The sequence below is a fragment of the Gracilinanus agilis genome, chromosome 4 (genome assembly GCF_016433145.1).
Source record: "Gracilinanus agilis isolate LMUSP501 chromosome 4, AgileGrace, whole genome shotgun sequence".
Lineage (NCBI taxonomy): Eukaryota > Metazoa > Chordata > Mammalia > Didelphimorphia > Didelphidae > Gracilinanus > Gracilinanus agilis.
The window spans coordinates 255162663-255189054 of record NC_058133.1 but is presented as its reverse complement, the minus strand read 5'-3'; the positions used below and the strand labels follow the sequence as shown (position 1 = coordinate 255189054).

Genomic DNA, 26392 nt, shown 5'->3' with positions numbered 1-26392 from the left:
CACCTCACACCTAGCAGATTGGCTAAAATGAAAGAAGGGGAGAGTAATGAATGCTGGAGGGGATGTGGCAAAATTGGGACATTAAGGCATTGCTGGTGGAGTTGTGAACTGATCCAGCCATTCTGGCTGGCAATTTGGAATCATGCTCAAGGGGCTATAAAAGAATGCCTTCCCTTTGATCCAGCCATACCATTGTTGGGTTTGTACCCCAAAGAGATCATAGATAAACAGACTTGTATGAAAATATTTGTAGCTGCGCTTTTTGTGGTGGCAACAAACTGGAAAAGGAGGGTATGTCCTTCAATTGGGGAATGGCTGAACAAACTGTGGTATATGCGGGTGATGGAATACTATTGTGCTAAAAGGAATAATAAACTGGAGGAGTTCCAGGCAAATTGGAGAGACCTCCGGGAACTGATGCAGAGCGAAAGGAGCAGAGCCAGAAGAACATTGTACACAGAGACTGACATACTGTAGTAAAATTGAATGTAACGGGCTTCTGTACCAGCAACAATGCAATGACCCAGGACAGCTCTGAGGGATTTATGGTAAAGAATGCTACCCACATTCAGAGGAAGAACTGCAGGAGAGGAAACATATAAGAAAAGCAACTGGGTGGACATGATTGGGGATGTGGACTCGAAACTACCACACCAATGCAACCACCAACAATTTGGAAATAGGTCTTGATCAAGGACACATGACAAAACCAGTGGAAATGTGCGTCGGCCATGGGTGGGGGGAGAGCAGGGGGTGAAGGGGAAAGTAGGAGCATGAATCATGTAACCATGTTAAAAATGATTATTAATAAATGTTTAAAAAAATGAAGAAACTTTTGTACTCAAGGTTACATCAGTAGTTAAGTGGATGACTGGGAATTTGAAACTAGGTCCTTTTTCCACTAGACCTTGCTGTCTCTTAACCATCTTAACAATGTACTGGAAATGTTTTCATTTCTGTTTGTAGATTAGTAGATTTAGAATTAGATGAGATCTTATAGTACATCTAGTCCAATACTTTGATTTTATACATGAAGAGAATGAGAACCCAGAGAATTTAAATGACTGTCTTAAGGTAACACTGGCACTCAGTAGCAGGATCAGGATTTGGCTGTTTAAATCCACTTATAAGACAGAAGGATTTTAAGCACCCTGTCCAATAACTGTTTAGGGTTGCAAAGGAAATTTACCTATTTATCTCATTTACCCCTTTCCTTATACCAGTGATGGGCAAACTACAGCCTGCAGGCCAGATGCAGCCCCCTGAAATGTTCTATCCCACCACATGACATTATTCCTAACCTGACAAATACAATGAGTAAGACACAATACAATGAAACTTTGAAAGAGTTGTCTTAGAAACAGACTGACAGATGAGCATTTCCTTTCCTTTGGCCCCCTCTTTAAAAAGTTTGCCCATCACTGCTTTATAATATTGAGACCAAGATATTTGTTGAATCTCTATGAAACTATCCCTTATACCAAGAATATTATTATCATTTTATTTATTTCCTCCTTTCTATTTAAAACAGAGATGATAGTATTATCAGGAAATTTCAGATATCTATTTTGAAAAGCAGTAATTCCTACAAAAAATTAGGACATAATGACCAAATATGACTTTACAGGAATTCTGAATATATTTTATTATACCCTTATCATTTATACTTCTTTATCTCCATGATTCTCTTCCTCTTGAATTTAAAATGTTTGTTAGTCATTGAGCACATGACAATAGCTGATCGGGCTTGTAAGGACAGGGCAGAGTTTTCAAGAGCATGGAGCAAGCAAGAGACAACCATTGTAATGGAAAAATTGCATATAAAAGGAAAACAGGAATAGTTGTTGAATAGTAATTTTCTGTCATACTTAGCGATGGCTGCAATTGAAATTGGGAAGAGTGGGTTATAGTATGTGGGAGGAAGAGTCAGCTTGGGAGTCCATCTCATAGCATCCACTATCTCAGGTGATTTCAGGAAGAAGATTTTTTCTTCTTTTCAAGTTACACACACACACACACACACACACACACACACACACACACACACACACACACACACTGTGGTTAGCCTGCTGTTTTTTAGTTCGGTTCAGTTTATTTAAGTTGATTAAGTTCCTAAGACATTTATTAAACTTCAGTTATGTGGAGAGAAGTGGGGCAGATACCAGAAGGGGACTAAAGTTTAGAAAATACATTAATTCTTATATCATAAGGTTTGTAGTCTATTATTAGTTTGTAAGCTATTAGAAATGTTACAATTTATTCATCCTAGTTGAGGTCAATGTAATGGAGAATCACAATAACCTTTCCATGTTTTGGTGCAATATTTAGAAGCACAACACTAGGTCAGATCAGCCATGAATTTGAAATGGGATAACGCTTCTTACCTTTTTATGTTCTTTTGCAGAAATGCCTAACCATACCTCAGTGAATGAGTTACTTCTCATTGGGATTACAGAAACCCAGGAACTTCAGCCTTTTCTCTTTGCAGTTTTTCTCATCATCTACATCCTTATCCTCATTGGGAATGGTGCCATCCTGGTGATTGTCATCTCTGATCCTCGACTTCATTCCCCCATGTATTTCTTTTTGGGTAACCTTTCCTGTCTGGACATCTGCTACTCCACAGTGACACTGCCCAAATTGCTAGATAATTTCCTTTCCACTCACAAGACCATTTCCTTTGTGGGCTGTATTACTCAGCTCCACTTCTTCCATTTCTTTGGTAGCACAGAGGCCATCCTTCTAGGTGTCATGGCCTTTGACCGTTTTATGGCTATTTGTAATCCACTCCGCTATACAATTCTCATGAACCATGAAGTGTGCCTCTGCTTGGCTGCTGCAACCTGGATCACTGGTTTCTTCCATGCCTTGCTCCATTCTATCATGACTTCCCACTTGAATTTCTGTGGATCCAACCACATCCACCATTTCTTCTGTGACATCAAGCCACTACTAGAGCTGGCATGTGGGAATACTAAGCTCAATCAATGGGTGCTTGAAATAGTAGCTGGCATCATTGCCATGAGCCCCTTCTTCTTTATACTCCTCTCTTACTTCTATATTATTGGTTTTCTCCTCTTCAAAAGTCGGTCCTATAGTATGCTTCAGAAAGCACTATCCACTTGTGCCTCTCATTTTATGGTGGTCATGTTGTTCTATGTACCTGCTCTCTTTACGTATATACGCCCCTCCTCAGGTAGTTCTATGGAACAGGATAGAATAGTGGCCATTGTGTACAGTGTGGTCACTCCAGTTCTCAATCCAGTTATCTATACCTTGAGAAACAAGGATGTGAAAGGGGCACTAAGCAAAGCCATTAGAAAGAAGCTATGGTTTAAATGACTTCAGAGAACTTTTTGAGTGTTTCTTCTTAGTTTGTAGAAGAGAATAATCATGAATGATTAAGTTTCATTCTTCAGAGGGATGATGTGTTAGGGTTCTCACTAGAGCACCAACTATTTGAGGTGCTAAGAGATATGACAAATGTGCTTTTCTAGTTTAGAACTGTGTTGATTCCTGTTCTATCCCATATAGATGGAAAACCACTCCCTAAGTTTGTCCCACCCAGCATCCCATTTTAGGTGTGTACTTTGCCTGAGGGATGGGGATAGGAGTAAAAAGGTGTGGTGGGTGAGGGGAGGGCTGTCTCTCTGGGTTGATGCAGTGGTGGATGATGGTCTTGAGTGCGAGCTCTTGTACCTGCTTTGCACTTAGGTGATTTTTTGTGGACTTTGGTGTGCTTCCTGATTCAGCTTAGATATTTAGCTAGGTGAAATTTTCTGTCCCTTTCCTACATTTCCTTTTTTTTTTTTTCTCTCTATCTCCATTTTTATTAAAAACTTAATTGTTAAGAGCTACTAACAGACTCCTGACTTGAGAGTTAATTTTATAAATGGTGACCACAGTCTTTTTAAAAATTAATATTACATTTAATCATTTTACTTTCATTTATTACAAACCCAAATCACTTCTCTATGTTTCAATTTTTTTTGAAATTTTGGACTTGTCATAAAACATACTGGTCCCCCTTAAAACAGTAATGCAATAACACAATTAGAGGAAACAGTAGCCCTTAGTGATAATTTAGTTTCAATTTTATGAATCCGAAACAAAAATCTGAAGAGATTAAGTCTCTTGCTCAAGGTGGTCGAGTTAATAGTAGGGTAAGTTAGCAAATTAAGCAGTGAGTAAGTAGCAGAGAATGCACTGAAACTCATATATCTGGACTCTACTTCAGGACTCACTTTTTTTTTACAACTCATAACATTATTTTGTATTTTGAAAATTGAGGCAAAACTATGGAATAGATAAAAATGAGAAATTCTAAAATAGTAAAATAACGAAAAATTGAAACAAGTGATTTTTGTTATATTTTTTATTTTTATATTGCATTACTAATTTTACAATACTATGTCTTCCCACTGACAAATTGATATATTGTTTATGCTCTATTTAAAAAATTAAGGTTAAAATATTAATTAATAAATATTGATTTAAAATTTAATACTAAAATACTTTTAAATGATCAGTAAAAACTAGATTCAAAAAAATTAAATTGATTTTACTCATTTTTTGACATTCATTTAAAATTTTTTAAGTTACAAATTCTTTCTCTCCCTCTTGCTTTCACATCCTTGAGAAGTAAACAATATGATACCCATTATTCAGCCTCCACACTAAAAGACTGCAAGGCTTGGAATATGATATTCAAAAAGAAAAGAGAACTGGGTCTACAACCAAGGATCATCTACTCATCAAAACTAACTATATACTTCCAGGGGAAAGTATGGGCATTCAGCAAGATAGAATATTTCCGGGGCAGCTGGGTAGCTCAGTGGATTGAGAGTCAGGCCTAGAGACAGGAGGTCCTAGGTTCAAATCCGGCCTCAGCCACTTCCCAGCTGTGTGACCCTGGGCAAGTTACTTGACCCCCATTGCCCACCCTTACCACTCTTCCACCTATGAGACAATACACCGAAAGTTAAGGGTTTAAAAAAAAAAGATAGAATATTTCCAAGTATTTACACAGAAAAGACCAGGACTAAACAGAAAGTTCGATATCCAACCACAAAAATCAAGAGAAACATGAAAAGATAAATAAGAAACAGAGGGGAAAGAAAGAAAACTCATATTTTTTAAATTTGTCTCTTTAAGGGCTTCAATATGATCTGATTACTTATATTCCTATGTGGAGAAATGTTATGTATAATTCTCTGTAAGGAACTCTATTCACTATTATAGTATTCACTATTATAGTAATTGGAAGAATTATTCATAGAGAGAGGTTGGAATACTAAATGGTCTAAGATGAAATGGGGATAGGAAAGAGGAGGGGTGAATAGTAGAAGACACCAAGAGAAACTTGAATGAATAAGAAAAATAGGATATTCTATTACACACAAAGAGGGCATGGGAAGGGGAAGGGATGAATACTATTATAAGAAGGAGAGGAAGAAAGCATTAAGAGGTAATATTTAAACCTTACTCTCAGCGTAATTAACCCTGAGAGTGAAGAGTAGCTTTATCCATTGGGATATAAAACTCTATCTAACCCTACTGAGAAAGTCAGAAGGGATAAACCAAGGGGAGCAGGGGGGTGGGGAGGTCAAAAAAGGGAGGGGAGAAGAAGGGGGAGGGAATTCATTGGGCCTTAAAAATAAAAAGAGAGGAATAATAAGGGAGGGGGTAGAAAGGGAAGTAAATTAAGGGAGGGGACAAGGGTTACTGGCATAAAGCAAACCACTGGTTTAAAAGGAAATAGTGTAAGAAGAAGGGGGTAGAACTAGGAGAGGATACCAAAATGTCAGTGAATACACAACTGATAATTATAACTCTGAATGTGAATGGGATGAACTTGCCCATAAAAAGGAAGCAAATAGAGTGGATGAGAAACCAAAATCCTACCATATGTTGTCTACAAGAAACATATATGAGGCAGGTGGACATACACAGGTTTAAGGTAAAGGGTTTGAGCAAAATCCTTTGGGCCTCAAATGAGAAAAAGAAGGTAGGAGTGACAATTATGATTTCTGACAAAGCCAGAGTAAAAATAGATATGATTAAAAAAGACAGGAAGGTAATTACATCCTGATAAAAGGCAGTATAGACAATGAGGAAATAACACTGCTCAATATATATGCACCAAATGGCATAGGAACCAGATTCGTAAAGGAGAAACTGGCAGATCTCAAGAAGGAAATAGATAGTAAAACCATACTAGTGGGAGATCTAAATATCCCTCTTTCATATCTAGATAAATCAAACCAAAAAATAAATAATAAAGAGGTAAGAGAGATGAATGAAGTCCTAGAAAAATTAGATTTAATAGATATGTGGAGAAAAATAAATAGGGACAAAAAGGAATACACCTTCCTTTCAGCTGCACATGGTACATTCACAAAGATTGACCATGTAATAGGGCATAAAAACATTGCAAACAAATGCAAAAGAGCAGAAATAATAAATGTAACCTTCTCATATGAAGTCTTATAAGACATAAGTCCATATTAACCATGTTGCAAAAAAGTAAAAAAAATAAAGAAATTGAAAAATTGTTCCTCATTATACATCCAGACTTCATCAATTTTCTCCCTGAAAATATTATTTTTCATCACGAGTCCTGTATAATTGTCTTTGATCATTGTATTGGTCAAAGTAACTAAGCCTTTCACAGTTGATCATCAGTACAATATTGATATTATTATGCAATTTCTGCTAATTTCTCTATGAATTAGTTCATGTAAGTCTTCCTGGGTTTTTCTAAAATCATCCTGCTTATCATTTCTTATAGTATTATTGTATTCCATCACAAGGGCAGCTAGGTGGCAAGTGGATAGACTGTTGGGCATGGACTGAGGATGACTTATCTTTTTTAGCTCCAATGTGACCTTTGACATTTACTATTTGTGACTCTGAGCAAGTTATTTAACCCTGCTTATCTTATTCCCTCCTTTGTAAAACGTGCTGGCGAAGTGGCAAACCACTTCATCATCTTTGTCAAGAAAACCCTAAATAGGGTCATGAGGAGTTGGACACGACTGAAAAACAATTCTACAACAACATACATGTAAAATTTATTTATTATCCTTTCTACATGCCATCCCCTCTAACTGTACTCTCAGTACCTCCTTGGGGATATGAACTGTTTCCTTTTTGCCTTTGTATCCTTATCACAATGCTTGGGATAGGCTAGACACTTAGTAAATGTCTGATGAATTAAGTGCTGTGGACATTGTTTCTGCCAATGTACTTCTCAATCTCTCTATGACTTAGTGGATTGTTCTTTATGAGTTACCATGAACTTATTTTTTTAAATTTATTTAATTAATTAATTTATAATATTTTTCCATGGTTACATGATTCATGTTCTTTCTCTTCCCCCTTCCCACTGTAAGAGGGAAATTTAGGTATTTTATAGATATATATTTAAAACGTGGCTGCCAGGAATCAACAGTTCAGATTGATTCCGTAATTAAGTCGGACCCAAGTCAGCATTGAGTTAAGGCAGTTTTATTTTCAATTAGGAAGGTAAAGGTATAGGAATAAAGAGAAAGGGAGAGGCTAGTCCAGGCCTGCAGAGGCCTGGATGGAGAGAGAAGGTTAAAAGGCTAAATAAGTGAAGCTACAAGCCACAAGGCCTAGCAACCAGATAGGCTAGTACCTACTTAAGGCAGAGTTTGAAGGCAGCCTAGGTAGGCCAAGGAAGTCAGCCTAACTTACCCACGTGACAATACAGAGTGTAAGCGTTCTGTGGTCTCAGGAGCTTCTTCAGCACCAAGTTCAAGGCGGGAACTCCCTCCACAGGAAGTAACCAACATACTTAAAGAGATAGTGTCTTTCGTCACTTCCCGTGGGTCCACCTCTAATTCAAGTGGACAAATGACAGACTCTACACTGATTTTGGACTGCCCAAAGGGCAGTCCCTTGTTCTTGATTTGTTACTTATTGTCACGTGTGGGTAACTTGTCTCCCCTCCCCACTAAGGAAGGTTGAGGGTGACATCATTTCTATGCCTAGGTTAAGTAAGAGTTTAACTATGAATGACTAGAGCTAATTCTATTTACACACCACTCCCCATAGCTAACAAGCAATTCCTTTGGGTTTTACATATATCATTGATCAAAACTCTTTTCCATATTATTAATATTTGCAATAGAGTGATCATTTAGAGCCTATATCCCTAATGATATCCTCATTGAACCATGTGATCAAGCAGTTGCTTTTCTTCTGTGCTTCTACTCTCAAAGTTCTTTCTCTGGATGTGGATAGTGTTCTTTCTCATAAGTCCCTCAGAATTGTCCTGGATCATTGTATTGCTGCTAGTAGAGAAGTCCATTATGTTCGATTGTGCCACAGTGTAATCAGTCTCTGTGTTCTTCTGGTTCTGCTCCTTTCACTTTACATTAATTTCTGGATATCATTCCAGTTTGTTTTTTGTTTTTGTTTTTGTTTTTGTTTTTTTTGTTTTTTAAACCCTTGCACTTCGGTGTATTGTCTCATAGGTGGAAGATTGGTAAGGGTGGGCAATGGGGGTCAAGTGACTTGCCCAGGGTCACACAGCTGGGAAGTGGCTGAGGCCGGGTTTGAACCTAGGACCTCCTGTCTCTAGGCCTGACTCTCACTCCACTGAGCTACCCAGCTGCCCCCATATCATTCCAGTTTGAATGGAATTCCTCCAGTTCATTATTCCTTTCAGCATAAAAATATTCCATCATTAACAGATACCAGAATTTGTTCAGCCATTCCCCTATCAAAGGGTATCTCCTCTTTTCCCAATTTTTGGCCACCACAAAGAGCACAGCTATATATAATTTTTGTACAAATCTTTTTCCTTATTATCTCTGTTACCATGAACTTATCAAATTGAGGACCAACTCTCCATTGAAAAGCTTCTCTGTATTTAGCTAGACTTGTTCTCAGAAGACATATCTAAAATCTGACTCTGGGCTCTTCCTAAAATCTTTTCCAACTTGATAGGAGTTTCTAGAAATTGTGTACTCTTGGTAGAGCCTTCAGAAACTTCCACACTATGATTACTCATCAGGGTTGGAATTTAGTGGAATGTTGCCCTTCATGCTATTAGTAATAATTTTGATAATTCCAGAATATGGCTACCAGCAGACACAGTCATGTTGCTAATGCTAATAATATACCCCAGATGTTAGCCTGAAATGTGACTGAATAAAACACATCTCCTTCATTTCAATAATGTTTCAAATTTTGTGTCCCCTCAAAAACACTCTCATGACGTTTTAAAACTCAATGCATACTCTATTTTTCCTACAAGTCACTAGGTTTTTAAAAAGGATTTTCCTATATATGCATAATCTCTCCAACTGGATTATAATAATCCTGAGGGCAGGACCATTGTCTTTTTTCTTTTTCATTTTCCTATAGCAGTGATGGTGAACTTTTTGGAGATAGAGTGCCAGGCCCTGCCTTCCCAGCCCCCCCAGACCAAGAGGTGTGTCCCTCCCCCCCACCGATTGCTGGGCACCCCCTGTCCCCTTTTATCCCACACAAGGGAGGAAGAAAGCACTTCCATTGGGCTGTTGGGCAGAGAGGTTCAGGATGTGAAAAAATGTCATCAGAAATGGTGGAGAGGGGGAAGGGAGCACCTCTGCCCAAGTCCTTCTGCCTTTCTAGTAATGAATTGTATGTATGGGATGGTAACCACGTGCCCAAAGAAAGGACTCTACATGTCATCTTTGGCATATGTGCTATAGGTTCACCATCACTGTCCTATATACCATATATATATATACACCATATTTGAGGCAAGACTTTGTGGCTATTAACAAGGATAAAGGAGTAATAAAGAATTTTTAATGAAGAAGAAAGTGAAATAAAAATCCCTCCAAGATGGATGCAAGATGATAACCACCCACCTAGGAACCTCCCCAGGGCCAGTAAAGCACAAAACCCTTGTGCTATAGAAAAACAAGTTTATTTGATATTGGAGTAAGGGAAACTGGTAGGCATGATCCTAACACTATTAAAATCTAGGCTCCACCCAACTTCTATGCACCCTGCAAGAGGACAGCCTTCTTGTCTTCTCTGGGCCCTGCCTACAACTCCCTGCTCTTATCTAAGACCCCCAAAGCTATTTGACTATCCTACTATACTAATTAATATGGATTATCTATAAAAAAAAGTTAGAGGGAGGACTTACAGATGTATTAAGTCCTTACCTAAAGCCTGTGGTTGTTCCTAGGGATACCCAGAGTCCCAGCTGACCAAACCCTGTGTTTTACCTTAGCCAGTGGATTTCTGAAAGGTGGATCTCAGGCAGATGGTCTCTGTACTTCAGGGAATAGCAGTATACTCCAAGGCAAATACTCCCACACAGGAATCATTAACCTTTCCACAAGATTAGGAATTCCAGTGAAAATGCCAGAGCAAATTCCATCTTCCCAGCTCAGTCAAGGCCAGATTCAGAATGACAGTTACTTTCTAGTAAAAACTCCCAAGATCCTTTTCTCCTTGTCAGAATCTTCTCCCAGGGCTTGTATCCAAATTCTCCTCTTTTCTTCGTAAAGTTAATCCATACAATTTACTCTATCCCTTACTTTCTACAGAAGGGACATATAAGGACTAGGACTTTGGGGAGAAGATCCCAGGATACTTCTGTCTGTGTTATCTCCATGGAGATTCCTGGAAAGATTTGGTTGTTTATTGATAAACCAGGAGAGGCAGAATGGATATGGATATAAGGCACTCACACCAGATGAAGCTCTCTCAGACCATTTCATTCAAAGACACATCAAAAAAAGTTTTTTGATTTCCCTTATGGAGCCAGAGAGTTACCACCATTTTCAGGTATGCATGGAATGAAGGAATCTAAGGAATCCAAATTAATTTAGATGACAGCAGCTGGGATTGAAATTAATTTAGGATTAGTTCCTTGCAAAGAGAAGGGATAGGAAGAGCCACTAGAAAAGGGTGAGTGAGGGTATTTTGGGCATGTCCTTAGTCATGGGTTCAGAGAGGGACAGATGAGGGAATCCAGTATTGGCTAGGGGAACATTGGAGTCTTTTCTATCTACATAACATAAATCTAAACTATAAAGAGTATGTGTGTGTGTGTGTATGGGTATGTATGCGCATGTGTGTGAGAGAATCTTTACAATTCTTTATATATACATATACACACATACAATACACATAATACACTTACAGGTATTATATGTGTGTGTATGTGTTTTATATATATGCATATACATGCATATATATATATATATATATATATAAAGGTAGTTGTGAGAGAAGTGTAACTCATAAGAGTTCAAATTTTCATTCTTGTCTTACTGTTTATTGATCCTATTACTTTGTGGCAACTTTGACAGTTGTTAATTAGGGATGAAGCCTTTCACTGGGAAGATGGAAAAATTTTTTCCTCTGAACTTAGAACTTACTTTAGTCCTTATTTTAGCATTAAAGTACTGTTTACAGACATTGTAGTCTTTTGGAGATTAGCCTATTTATGTTAGACCACATACTAGAAGCATCAGGGTTCAGGGAACAGAACACTGAAGAAAACTTGGATTCCAGGCCTGATTCCTACATTAAGTTTCTAGGTGAATTTAGGCAAGTCACTTAACTGTTCTAGGTCTCAGTTTCTTTATCTGTGCTGTTATGCTTTATGATCCCATGTTTAGGATATTTAATTTAAAAAAAGCTAGGTTTGAATTTTAGTTTTCTTTACTATATGTGTGGCCTTAGTGATAACTTTACTTAGCATATTGAATGAAAGTCAGTTTCTGTATCATTTAGGGTCTTGGAGTCCTCAATTATAAAAAGAAGAAAGTTGAGCTAATGATCTCTAAATTTCCCTCTATGGCTAAATTTTATATTCAGTGATTTTTTTTTTTTAGGCAATACATGCCAATCATTCATACTTTATTAAGGATTTCCTACTTTTAAGAGATGTGTCGTAAGGGATGAATAAAAGAATATCTCTGCTCTCAAAGAACTTATCTTCTGTCTAGGGATTATGGCATGTATATAGAACTCATGGAAAGCAGGTCTTGAAGTCAGGACATTCTGAATTCAAGTTCTGACTCTTACACACACTGATTGTGTGAGAGGCATGCCATGTTAAGCCATACTGTCCCCACCCACTCTCTAAGACTATAAATTGCAGTAGTTCCAGAAGTGATTTCTTCATTGGCACAGCTCTATAGTTTAGAACTATTAATAATAAAATACCAGAGTCAGACCCCACTTCCCAAAAAGTTAGTGTTCATACCTGCAAACATTTGACAGACACAGGAAGGGAACCTTGTTAGAATTAGTCAGTCATAATTAGTTTGGGGCAACTGGGCCCTTCTCACCTGAGGGTGCAAAATTAATGGGTACCAACAAGACTATCTCAGGGGTCACTTGCTGAATTTACTTCAGTCCTGCCTCAGATCTCCTCTTCTGCCTAGTATTATCCTTAGTTAACATTTAACCTAGAGAAGAGATTGCTGAATTTTTAATAACTGCATTTCAAACCCTTAGGACTACATTTTATGCACTTAAAAACAGTATTCTGAGAAAGGGTCTATAGTAGTGGTGAACCTTTTAGAGGGGCAGGTGATATGAGAAATGTCCTCAGATGAGGGTGAGGGGAGCAGAGCAGCACTACATCCCTTTGGCTTTTTAGGAATGAATTCTGGCAAATTCTGTGCTTGGGTGATTGCACATGTGCCCATAGAGAGGGCTCTGAGTGCCCCCTCTGGTATGCATGCCATAGGTTCACCATCATGGGTTTATAGATCCAACACACTTCAGAAAGGGTTCATTACACAAAAGAGAACCTTTTCCTAAAATTATGTTTCTTCTACCCAGTCGAAATAAACCCAGCCCTGTCAACCCCTTTTCTCATAGCTGCAGCAATCATCAGGACTTCAACAATGAAGAAATTCTGTGATATATCAGGATGCTCTTCCTCCTTGTGATGGTTGCATTCCAGATATTCACTCCAACTGCTTGCCCCAAATGCAAAAGTTGCTGGCTGCTCCTTTTAAAATTACTAATGTATTGCGTGTGTCAAACTTGAGGCTAATGTAAAGCATGAAGCAAGAACAGGTATTTTAATAACTTTAAATATGCATTCTCCTTCTTTTGACATTATTACAAAATGTCTGTTGTTCAGTCATTTTAGTAGAGTCTGACTCTTCATGTCCTCATTTGGAATTTTCTTGGCAAAGATACTAGAATAGTTTGCCATTTCCTTTTTCAGTTAATTTTTTTTACAGATGAGGAAACTGAGGCAAATGAAAGTGAGTTGCCCAAGGTTATACAGCTAGTATGTGTCAGAAGTCAAATTTGAACTTTCATCTTCCTGTCTCCAGGCCTGACTCCTGACATTATCCACTCTGCCACCTAGCTCCCACACAAAGTATCTTGCATACCTCCTTCCTCATTTCTTTTATTTTTTTCAGTAGTGAGCAGGAGACAATTGGTAATTTCAATGTGGATTTGATTTTGAGTTTTGTTTGGTATTGCATAATCAACTATTATGAGTTACAAAACAAAAAAAATCATATTTTTCTTGGTTTCTAAGAAAATTAAATTGAAAATGTGAATAAAAGAATTATAGGAAATGTGAAAGAATAGAAAAATGATATAGTATTTTTAGAAATGAAGGGAATTTAAAATAAAAAATTAGGTATTTGCTATATTACTAAACAAACAAAAAAAAGGAAACTATATGCAAATCCTGCTATATGTTACCTCTTATCCACTCACCTTTTTCACCAAAGTATTGACAAGTATATTTCAAAAAAACACATTTGACCCTATAGCTGTACAATTCTAGTTTATTCTACAATTCTAGTTTTTTTTCTTTCTGTCTAGAGCTTTATTCTTGCTTCTATTCTATGAAATCAGAACACGATTTTGATGGTTATGCTGCATTTTCCCAGGCAACTGCAGTTATTTTAGCTTTGGAAAAATACAACTCATCAAACTAACAAATGACTAGATAAGAGAGAAAAGTAAATTGGAAAAGGGCTACAGTTCTAGAGAAATGAAATAAGACAATGAGCATTTATTAGGTGCTTCTTATGCACCAGACTCTATGCTAAGCTCTTGTACTTTATAGAAAAACTGTTCCTGTTTACCTTGAGATGCCTAAATTTACCTAACCTACCTAAGGAGTAGAAATTCTTCCTCAAAACTAAAGTACTTTATCATCATCATCATCATCATCATCATCATCATCATCATCATCATCATCATCATCATCATCATCAGCTTATTGCTGATAGCTGAACTTCTGCTCAAATTCCATTATAGTGAAAGTATTACATCTATAAAATACTTTTGTATCCATTCCTTGTTTATTCAATGGCTTTCTCAGGTGCTTCTTCCATGGCTCTGAGTTCAAGAAGCATTAGGTATGTAATGTGCAAAAAAGGGCAAAAAGTACAAAATAAATCGTAAAGCATTTTAATGTTTACAAAATGTTCACCTTAATCCTGGGGAGGCATGTGGCATGAATGTTAGTATCCCTATTTTACAGATGAGGAAATAGAGGCTCTGAAACATTATGTGACCTACCAATGATCACACAGTTACTAAGTACCCGAGAGGAGGATTTGAACTCATGTCTATTAACTCCAGGTTGTGTTCTAATCATTCCTAAGAAGCAAGTCTAACCAATTCACCCTCACCCACTGCCCTCCCCTCCAAGAAACTCCAGTGGTGCCCTATCACCTATCATCAAATGTGAAATCCTCTATTTGATATTCAAAACCCTTCATTATCTTTTCCCCCTGCCCTAAAGCTTTTCTTCCTGTTCCATGAACAAGACATACTTGGCTCTGGACATTTTCTTTAGTGAGGAAAATAGGACTTAGTGACTTGCCCCAGGTTTTCCAGCTAATAAGAGTTTGAGGCTGGATTTGAATTCATGAAGAAGACCCCTTCTGACTTCAGACCTAGTATTCTATCCACTGTGTCACTTAGCTGCCTTATTCAATTTTTATCCCAATGTTATAGATAAACAAGAGAGCTTAAACGATTTGCCCAAGATCACACAGTATGATAGTAGTAAAGAAAGTATCTGGGACTAGAACCTATGTCTTTCATTTGAAATGCTTTTTTCACTACACTGACTTGCTAATGAATATGTCAGTTCTGGATTCAGAGCAGTAATGGTTTATTTCACACATGCTCAAATAATTCTAGTGGAGGGGCTAAAACTTAGGTAAGGCGAGAAATGACCTGATTATGAATGGAAAGAAGAAAATTTCAAATATCCTGAGAGCAATGATTGTTCTAACCAGAGACTACAAATTTCTTTGTCTAATGTTCCATGATAGTTAATACTATACACACACAAAATGTAAATAGTGTTCTGCATAGAGAAGATGATTCATTAACATCTATTCAACTACTGGTTGTTGCTTCTTTTCTGTCTCTGTCTCTGTCTCTCTGACTCTCTCTAGTTTGAGATGTTTGTACTTTTGTTTTTATTGCTTAATTTTTTGGAATGCCATTTGTGCAGTTTCTGTTAATTTATTTCCAATTCCCCAGAATAGTTCACTGACATATCCAACTATGCAATCTTATTAGTTGAATATTTTAAAGTTAAATTCAATATGTTTAAAGAAACTTGTGGTTCCATCTTTTCTCCTTAATTAAGAATTATAATGTCTGAATCCATTATTGTCACTGGAAAAATGTCATTTCATATTTATATCAGGTGTTCTACTAGCAATCTACTAATCCATTTTTTAGATTTTTTTCTTTTTCTTTTCTTAGTAAAAATCATTATTTTTAACATTAATTTAAAAAGCTTTGAGTTCTGAATTCTCTCCCTCTCACCCTTCTCCACTTATTATGAAGGCAAGAAATATGATATCATTTATACACGTGAAATAATGCAAATTCTATTTTCATATTAGCCATGTTGGAAAAAATCAAGAAAAATAAAAAAGTGAAAAAAAATTTGTTTCAATCTGTATTCAGACTCCATCAGGTCTTTCTCTGGAAGTGTGCATCAATTATCATAAAAAGTCATTTGGAACTATCTTGGATCAGCTGAGAAAAGCAAAGTAATTTACTGTTGATCATTGTATAATTTTGGATTTACTATGTTTGATGTTCTCTTGGTTTTATTCACTTCATTTTGTATCAGTTCATATGTCTTCCCAAGTTTTCTGAATCCATGTTGTTCATCATTTCTTACAGCACAATAGCATTCCATCACAATCATATACCATAACTTGTTCAGCCATTTCTCAATTAATGGGCATTGCTTCAATTTCCAGTACTTTGCCACCCCCAAAATAGTTGCTATAAATATTTTTGGTACATGTAGGTCCTTTTACTTTTTCCTTGACCTTTTTGGTATACAGGTCTAGTAGTAGTATTGTTGGGTAAAAGGGAATGCGCAATGTTGTAGCTCTTTGGAAGTAGTTCCAAATTGTTTTCCAGAACATTTGGATTAGTTCACAGCTCTACCAAGACATGAGACTTACCAGAGAAACTTGCTATAATTTCCTTTAATTTTCTGCTTTCCTTCTAATATTGCCAGTATTGGTTTTGTTTGTGCAAAACTTTTTAAATTTAATATAACCAAAATTATCCATTTTATATCTTGTATTGCTCTCTATTTCTTGTTTGTTTGTAAATTCTTCCCTCATCCATAGTTATGACAGTTAAAATTTTCTATGTTCCTTTAATTTACTTAAGATATCATCATTTATGTCTAAATCATGTAACCATTTTGACATTATCTTAGTAAATCGTGTGAGATGTTGACCTATGCATAGTTTCTGCCTAACACCTTTCTAGTTTCCAGAGCAATTTTTCTCAAATAGTGAGTTCTTGTTTCTAAAACTTGGATATTGTGTTTTTAAAACACTAGATTATTGTGGTCATTCACTACTGTGTTTTGTGGATCTAATCTATTCCATTGATCCACCACTCTTTGAGAGCTAGGCCTAGAGATGGGAGGTCCTAGGTTCAAATCCGGCCTCAGACATTTCCCAGCTGTGTGACCCTGGGCAAGTCACTTGACCCCCATTGCCTACCCTTACCACTCCTCTGCCTTGGAGCCAATACACAGTATTGACTCCAAGATGGAAGATAAGGGTTTAAAAAAACAAACCATTTTTAAATATAGTTTGAGATCTGGGATTGTTATGCCTCCTTTCACATTTTTTTATTGATTCCCTTGATATTCTTGACCTTTTGCTCTTCCAAAAGAATTTTATTACTTTTTTTCTAGCTATAAATTTTTTTGTTAGTTTAATTGATGTTAGTAAATAATTAAATTAATTTAGATAGTATTGTCATTTGTATTATATTGATTCTGCCTACACATTAACAAAATAATAGTTTTCTAATTGTATAGATCTCTATTTGTTTTAAAAGTATTTTGTAATTGTGGTGTCATGTCATTTCTGGGTTTTTCTTGGCAGGTCAGCTCCCAAATATTTTATAGTCTGTAGTATTTTAAGTGGAATTTCTCTTTCTATCTCTTCCTGCTGATCTTTGTTGGTAATATAAAGAAATGATTATGATTAATTTCAATTTATTTTTTATTCTGCAATTTTGCTAAGGTTGTTAACTATTTCAGGATTCCCTAAGTATATCATCATACTATCTGTAAGAGTGATAGTTTAATTTCCTCACGATCTATTATAATCATTTGAATTTCTTTTTCTCCTTTTATTGCTATATCTAGTTTAATGTTAAATAAAGTGGTGATAATAGACAACCTAGGTTTCTAATTCAGTTCCATTACAAAGATAATACTTTCTGATAGTTGTAGATAGATATTACTTATCATGTTAAGGAAAGCTCCATTTATTATTATGTTTCCTATTGTTTTTAGTAGGATGGGTGTTTTTTGTTGTTTTTGTTAAAGGCTTTTTTCTGTATCTGTTTGATATGATCATGATTTCAGTTTTTGTTTTTGTTTTTTTTTTTTTGTTACCAACAAGATCAATGATGCTGATAGTTTTCCTAATATTGAACCAGCTCTGCATTCCTGGTATAAATCCCAACTGGTCAAAATGTATGATCTTTGTGGTGCTGTAATTTTATTGCTAATATTTTATTTAATTTTTTTGCATCAATATTCATTAAGGAAATTGGTCTATAGTTTTTTTTTTCTGTTTCTTTTTTCTTCCTTGTTTAGGTATCAAAACTACATTTGTTTCATAAAAGAAATTTGGTAAGACTCCTTGGGATTTTTTTTCTTCGAGAGTTCATTAATGACTCGTTCAATTTCTTTTTCTAAGATGAGATAATTTAAGTATTCTATTTCAACTTCTCTTAACCTGTGCAATTTATATTTTTGTAAATATTCATCCATTGCATGTAGATTGTCAGTATTACTGATATAATTGGACACAATAATAGTTTCATCATCATTGGTAGTGCATTTACCCTTTTCATTTTTGATAATGGCAATTTTGTTTTCTTGTTTCTTTTTAAAAATCAAATTAACCAAGAGTTTATCTATTTTATTTCCTTCCATAAAACCAGCTCCTAGTTTTATTGATGGTTTCCTTACTTTAATTTTTTTAAATCTCTCCTTTGACATTCAGGATTTCTATTTTGTTGTTTAATTGAGGATTTTAAAATTTGTTCTTTTCTCAGTTTCTGAAAATTATATGCCAATTCATTGACCTGCTCTTTCTCAATTTTATTGATGTAAACATTTAGAGATATAAAATTACCCCTTAATATTGCTTTGGCTGCATTCCCAAAATTTTGATATGTTGTGCCTTTGATGTCATTTTAATGAAATATTTTTATTGGTTTCTGATTTGTTGTGTTATGAAAGAGAGTCCTAAGTCCTATGGGGATATATGAATACTGGTGAGGTAGAGTATCTTTGTATTCTCCCTAGGTGCTGGTGATAGGGGAACACCAACCCCAATCACCCTTGCTAGTTGTAATAATTTCCTCTTTCAATAACAGTTGCTCAGGGAAGGACCCCAAAAGGTTAGGTGGATGGGTAACCCTTTCAGGTCCCACCTGGGGTTGGATCAATTATTAATATTGGGCTCTGATTAGCCTTGGATCACGTTTATCTGACTGTGTTTGCTCCCTCCCCAAGGGTCGTGATATAATGACCACTCAGGAAGTTACTTATTAAATACTTTATCTATGATCATAATTAGGGAAAGGATATCAGGATAAGGATTGGGGATTGGAAACCCTGTCAATCTAATATCTGTAATCTATAATCACTCAGGGCTAGAGGCTATTGTCTCAGTAAAGCTGGAGCTATTGTTATTCACAACCCCTCTGGTTCAGTTTAGCCACTGCCAAACCAGAGAAGTGACTGCCCTTGCTGCTGCTGTCTTGGTGATTTCCTCTCAGCTTTCTTATTATCAATTTTGGTGATGTGTTAGCCTTCACAGCCTTCCAGAAGTATTCAAATCCTACCACCCTCTTCTTCTTCAGACCTCCCTTCCTCCTTTCACCACCCAGGGCCCAGAGACCTAAAGAGCTAGGAAGATTCAGAGACCTCAAGATCTAGGGACCAAAGTCCAAAGTCAGAGATCAGAGGCCAAAGACCAATGGTCAAAAACCCAAAAACCAATGGTCAAAGAACCCTCCCAGATGGCTGTTAGGGATATTTATCCTCTCAGGCCAACCGACTTTTGCCTTTGGCTCACAGCATCTGGGAACATTCCAATCTCTCCAACTGCCTCCCTAGTCAATCAAGGTGAGACCAACATTTCCCAGGATTTGAATTTAACAGTTGTCACATGTGGGAAGCCAATAAGAGAATAGATAAAAATCTGAGACTCCTCTTTTGACCCCTTTTGTGATCCTTGTGATTTCTTGTTGAAAAGTATTGTGGCCTTATTGAAAAGCTTTAAGTTCTTATCAAACCTGAATTTAAAGGGTTAACACCATTAACACAGCAAAGAATGCTGCTGCCTGGTATAGCCAAGGCCAAAGTCTTAGCAGGGGCAATTCGACCTTGAGAGGGATACTCCCCAACTTGGCTTTCTGATAAGAAACTAGTCAAAATTCAGCCTTGGCCTTGGTCTATTCTGAAGCCAATGTTTTGTGTTTTGATGTGACATAATTTGTAACTTCTGTGCACCTGCAAAGTTTCAGGGGGGTTCTTTTGTGTGAAATGAGTCTTGAAATATATATAACAAACTCCATGCTCCTGGAGCCAGAGCTGGAAGCATGAGGTAAAAGACAACTCCCTTGTCCAGTCCTCAACTTAACTTCTGTGTATTGGCTCCTAGGTGGAAGAGTGGTAAGGGTGGGCAATGAGGGTCAAGTGACTTGCCCAGGGTCACACAGCTGGGAAGTGTCTGAGGCCAGATTTGAACCTAGGACCTCGCTTCTCTGGGCCTGACTCTCAATCCACTGAGCTACTCGGCTGCCCCAAATGGCTGCATTTCTGACCAAAGGGAAGAATGTTAATCTCTTGATTACTGGTTTGCTAAGAACTTAAAGCTTTTCAATAAGGCCACAATACTTTTCAGTAAGAAAGGGTGTGGATCACAAAAGGGGTCAAAAGAGGAGTCTCAGATTTTTATCTATTCTCTTATTGGCTTCCCACATAAGAAATGTAAAAGACAGTCTTTACTCTTAAGGAACTTACAGTATAATGGAGGAAACAACATGCAACTCTATCCAAATATCATATATATCCTTTGGTCTTGATATGTACTTGTGAGACAATGTGTACCAGATGTTGGTGGAGTTTTTTTGCCCAACTCTTTTAATAGCATCTCTTTAGTAAATGTTCATTTCTCAAAGCTACATGAGCCTGGATGACTAAATTGATTCACAACTAATAATTAGGGTGGTTGATGGTGATGGATCACACCAGTTGGGGCATAATCCAACTCCATTAGAGAATTATTCTGCCCCCTCTGGGGTATTCATAGAACCCTGAAGGGAAAATATATTCATTTTAGCTCTTGCAACCCAATTTATCTGTTAAAAGTGGGAGCTGGAATCAGGATTCCCAAGAGTTTGAACAGGCTACAAAAATAATGTAAACCCCTACCTTTTGGAGCTCAAAGTCCCAGGGGAGAGAGTCCAAGTTTTGGTGGCAAGTAGAGAAAGGCTGAAGTGCAGGTGGCTCACTTATTTATTTGGAGTTTATTGTGGTACATGGTATAAAATTTTGGCTTATAGATTTTTTTTCAAAGTACATACTCTGCAGTAATTCTTAAGTATTTTTTGTTATTGGTTATATCGAACTCTAAGCTATGTTCAATTGCTCCTGGGACTTTCTTTACTTCAGTCTCTGATGAAGGGGTGGCCTCTCTACCTACTCCCTCTACCTACTAAGGCCAAATTTTCTTCATGTTCCCTTGAGCTATTCTCTCCAGATTGCTTCGCACTACAATTTCCTCAATTTCTCTAATCTTTAATCTTCTTATCTTATTTGTTGCTTCTCTGTTGCCTTCAAATATGCTCATCTTCAATAAACTTACTAGATCCTACTATCCCTGCTGGTTTTTAATTTATATCTCTCCTCTCTTTTCAGGCAAACTTAAAAAAAAAAAAAACTATTTATATTCGTTCTCTGCTTAATCTCTGTAAGTGTTTTTGAAATTTTCTGTAGCTAGGCTTCTGACTTTACCACCATCTATTTGAAAGTGATCCTTCCAAAGTTATCAGTGATTTCTTATTGCTATATCTAATGGCTTTCTTAATCTTTACCCTTTATGACTGACTTGTCTACAATATTTGACACTGTTGGTTACCTTTCATCCTGAATGCTCTCTCTGTTTTTTGTTTTTTTTTTTGTATTGCCATAGGCATTATTTATGCCACCTTGGGCACTAAAGGGCTAATTTATGTGGTATCTAATCTTTAAATGTTATTTGTGAGTTTAGATTAGGATGATGGTGATAGTGATGTTGTCACATCTCAAAACTATTAGGTACATGAATATAGGACTAGAAACCATGCCTTCTATCCCTTCTTTCTTCAATTAATTGCACTTTTAGACATTTCAGATTGTTATTTCACAAATATGGGAATCATTATTTTAAGGGTAACAAACCTCCTCATGAAATTATCTTTATTGGTATGTAAATACTGCTATTTCTTATGAAAAAAGGACAGAAGTGTTCTTACAAAATATAATGTCTTATCAAATATACAAAAGTGAAAGGTATTGCTTCAAGCATAAATGAAGCTTTTGATGCTTCAACAAAACAGAAAACTAACTTTGGTTTAATTAAAACCACTCAAATATATTTATGAATGGGCAATTTCAAAATGGCATTTTAATAGTCTTGGACAGAAAATGAACTGTGGCATGAATACTAAGAACTAAATTCATTGTAATAAAAATATAGGATGATGCTTCATTTATGTGTAAACATTTTGATGCTTTAAGGAGGTCAGAGAACTTTTATTAATTAAAAACTAGAAAAATTTTAATAAAAAGAAACATTTTACGCACACAAAATGAGATGGACTATATTCTGAACTTTAAGCATTATGGCCATTTGTTGAGGTTGTGGCTATAAAATAGAAAATTTGGCAAGTGAAAATTGAAGAAGTTGGAAGGAGTTAAATGCAACTTTGACTATGAAGAAGTGGCAACTAAAGCAGTCACTTGACCAAAGGCTTTAGTAATGTGATTTCTTATCTGCTGGAGAGACTAAATTTCATTGGACAAGAGCTTCAGTTCTTTGTATTGTTTTTCATTTCCTCCTTGAATTATGTTTAAGAGACATGAAACTACTTTAAAGTTCTTGTTGCTCTTTGTTCCCTTTGTATTGAAATAGAAATACTGTATATATTGAAATAGAAATGTTGAAAAGGGAAAAAATAATTCTTAACATGTCTTTATAATAAGGCAGTGAGGTGGCTCAGTGAGTGGCCTGGAAACAGGAGGTGCTGGGTTCAAATATTAATGCAGACATTTTCAAACTGTGTGACTGTGGACAAATCACTAAACTCCAAATGCTTAGCCCTTACCACTCTTCTGCCTTTGGACTGATACTTAGTATCAATTCTAAGACAGAAGGTAAGGATTTTTTTTTTTAAAGAAGAGATGCTGAACTCTAACTTGATAATATAAAATGCTGATGAGCTTGCTAAATTTTTTTGCCTTGCTTAAAGACCCAACTTATTAATGTTTTGATGTGTTTGCTGTAATTTGTTTGGACAGCACAGCAGACTGGTAAGTTAAAAATTGAATAGACAGAATTATAGTACTGAGTGATAGTCTGATGAGTTTTGCATTTCTCTGGCTTAGATCAAATAGATTTTTGATAGATCAAATTAATAATTGTTTGACACTTTTGTAACATTCTTTTGTAACATTCTTTTAAGACTGATTCCAAGTTTAAAGAGCTTAATGTTACAACATTTTTGTGAAGAGAAGAGGATTTATCTGGTTATATGGTGGTGGTGATCAGTAGAAAAGTAGTTAGTAGAAAACAACTTGATGGGGTACAGATGTTCCTGAATAGAAATCAGTGACATCAATGTCTGAAATTCAGAGTTGCAAGTTATTTCAATCACATAAAATTGTATGTGTGTATAAGCCCATAACACTCAATTTATTTACCCTTTTCCATATCATGTACTGTCCTGAAAGATTTCTTTAATTATGTGCCCACTTCTCCCTACAGATTATGAATACCTTGGTGAGAGTGTGACCTAGGTTTGTCTATGAATTGTTATTTTTATATTTTCATTATTATATGAGTACTTGTTTTGTTATAATTTAAAAATTATTTCTAAATAAATTATTTTTAAGATTTTAAGATATCATTATCATGAGTGACTTGTTAGATCAAATGAATATGTACTGATAGGGGCTCAAGAGGTAAAAAGGTGAGTAGAGAGATTGTATTTTTTTTATTTTAATTTAAAAATTTTATTTAGAATATTTTTTCATGGTTACATGATTCATGATTTCCCCCCTCCTCACCTTCCCTCCCTGTTCCCAGAGTTGATAAGCAAGTCCACTGGGTTATACCTGTATCACTGTTCAAAACCTATTTTCATGTTATTCATATTTGCAATAGCGATCTTTTAACATCAAAACCCCAATATGTTTTTATTTTGTGTTTGTGTTCCCACAGTTCTTTCTCAGGATGTAGGTAAGCGTTCTTTCTTATAAGTCCTTCAGAGTTGTCCTGGATCATTGCATTGAAGCTAGTAGAAAAGTCTATTGCATTCAATTGTGCAACAGTGTGTCCATCTCTGTGTACAACATTTTCCTGGTTCTGTTCCTTTCACTCTGCATCAGTTCCTGGATGTTGTTCCAGTTCACATGCACTTTCTCCAGTTTGTTATTCCTTTTAGCACAATAGTATTCCATCACCATGTACCACAATTTGTTCAGCCATTCCCCAATTGATGGACACCCCCTCATTTTCTTTTTTTTTTTTGCCACGACAAAGAGCATGGCTATAAATACTTTTGTACAAGTCTTTTTCCTTATTAGAGAGATTGTATTTATTAACAGCAGTTTCCTTCAGCATAGAGAATTTGAGCAGAACCACATGGTAGTTGCCCCTTTCCATGTAAGTGATATAAAATATTATATAGTGAGCATAGCCACCCCTTTCTCCAATTACAGACATTTCTCCCAACCATGCAGAGAGTAATGCATTCATGCCTACCTATGCTATACCACTCTCGTCCATGTCCTCTTGTAAATTCAACACAAAGGAATCTGTCTACTCAGTGTTCTGGCAGCCTTCCTTGAGTTCTCTTGATATTGTGTGGATGTCAATATAGTAGGCCAGCTATAATCAACTGACCTTCACACTATAAAGTTGACATTTCTTCTTTAACTTTGACTTCTAAAGCCTCCTTTTTGCAAAAATAGTCATTCTAGAGTCACTTCCTTCTTGTTTAATTGTGTTAAAAGTTAAATAAATTGAGTGCTGTGGAATTATACTCATATACAGCTTGTTTCTCTGATATTTATTATGAATTTACTCTGTCCAGGTGTGTGTACCTGAGCATACATCAAAGCTTATCAAAATAGGTAATAGAAAATTCACTGTTACTTTTTGTCTTTGCCTTAGAATGAAACTACAGTGACTGAATTTCTCCTGTTGGGTCTGACCGATATTCAGGAGCTGCAATTTATTTTGTTTGTCATCTTCCTTATCCTCTACCTCATCAGTCTGGCTGGGAATTGTGCCATTGTGATGATTGTCGTCTCTGAGACACGCCTCCACTCCCCCATGTATTTCTTCCTGGGCAATCTCTCTTGTCTAGATATCTGCTACTCCACAGTGACAATGCCCAAGGTGCTAGAGAACTTCTTCTCCACCCGTAAGGCCATCTCATTTCTGGGCTGTATCACCCAACTCCATTTCTTCCATTTCCTTGGCAGCACAGAGGCCATTTTGCTGGCTATCATGGCTTTTGACCGCTTTGTGGCCATCTGCAATCCACTCCGCTACTTGGTCCTCATGAAACATCAAGTATGTCTTCAGTTGGCCACTGCATCCTGGGTTATCAGTTTCTTTTATGCCTTGATGCATTCAATTATGACTTCACAATTGAACTTTTGCCAGTCCCATCAACTCAACCACTTCTTTTGTGATGTCAAACCCCTTCTGGAATTGGCCTGTGGAAATACAGTGCTCAATCAGTGGCTCCTTTCTGTTGTCACTGGTAGCATCTCCATGGGAGCCTTCTGTCTTACCCTCCTGTCCTATTTCTACATCATTGGTTTTCTCTTTTTTAAGAGCCGCTCCTGGAACAGGCTCCAGAAGGCTTTATCCACATGTGCCTCCCACTTCATGGTTGTCTGTCTTTTCTATGGACCTGTAGGTTTTACCTACATACGTCCTGCTTCAGACAGCTCCATGGCACAGGACCGGATAGTTGCCATAATGTACAGTGCTGTCACTCCAGTATTGAACCCACTGATCTATACACTGAGGAATGAGGAAGTGAAGTTTGCTTTTAAGAAAGCTTTGGGGGGGAAATTCCTTTTCTGACTGTGAGGAGCATCACTATTGTGACCTTAGGCTTTCCATCAGAAAACTGTCTCATCTTTATTAAAATTTATTCTGTCATCTCCAGTTCAAATGTACTCTTAGTTTCTTAGTACCTGTCAGGAATTTGTGAAATTTAGTAAAAGTGTTCTAGACAGAGGAGTATGATTTGATAGAAGTATGATAGTGCAATTTTAAATTGCACTAATTATAAGGTACTGTCCTTAACAACAACAACAACAACAAATTTGGTCTAGTGGAAAAGCATTGAATTTGGAATCTGAGGACATGGTTTTAAATTAAAGATCTTCTACTCACTCCCTGAGTGAACCTGGGCAAGCCACTCAACCTCATGACTCAATTTCATCATTCACAAATTGAGAGGGATTGGATTAGAGACCTTTAATGCCATTTATAGTTCAAAAACCATATGATGATGTGAGATCAACATGAGGGCATGCATTTTGAAT

General features: G+C 36.5%; 3 protein-coding genes across 3 annotated transcripts in view; all 3 read left to right on the top strand.

Moving 5' to 3' along the window:
* LOC123246342 (zinc finger protein 271-like) overlaps positions 1–26392 on the top strand; it is a 498115-nt gene that overhangs the window by 131037 nt on the left and 340686 nt on the right.
* On the top strand, positions 2410–3345 carry LOC123244595 (olfactory receptor 12D2-like). The gene has a single exon (XM_044673115.1). It carries the CDS (start codon positions 2410–2412, stop codon positions 3343–3345), a length of 936 nt encoding a protein of 311 aa, XP_044529050.1.
* On the top strand, positions 24468–25925 carry LOC123244589 (olfactory receptor 12D3-like). The gene is made up of 2 exons (XM_044673105.1): positions 24468–24488; positions 24999–25925. The coding sequence occupies exons 1-2, from the start codon at positions 24468–24470 to the stop codon at positions 25923–25925; spliced, it is 948 nt and encodes a 315-aa protein (XP_044529040.1).

Bases quoted from the DNA above. Each gene is read 5' to 3' on its own strand.
- LOC123244595 (XM_044673115.1), top strand. From the start codon at position 2,410: ATGCCTAACCATACCTCAGTGAATGAGTTACTTCTCATTGGGATTACA.
- LOC123244589 (XM_044673105.1), top strand. From the start codon at position 24,468: ATGGTAGTTGCCCCTTTCCAT. The intron at 24,489-24,998 runs GTAAGTGATATA...TCTTTGCCTTAG, and splicing joins TGGTAGTTGCCCCTTTCCAT to AATGAAACTACAGTGACTGA.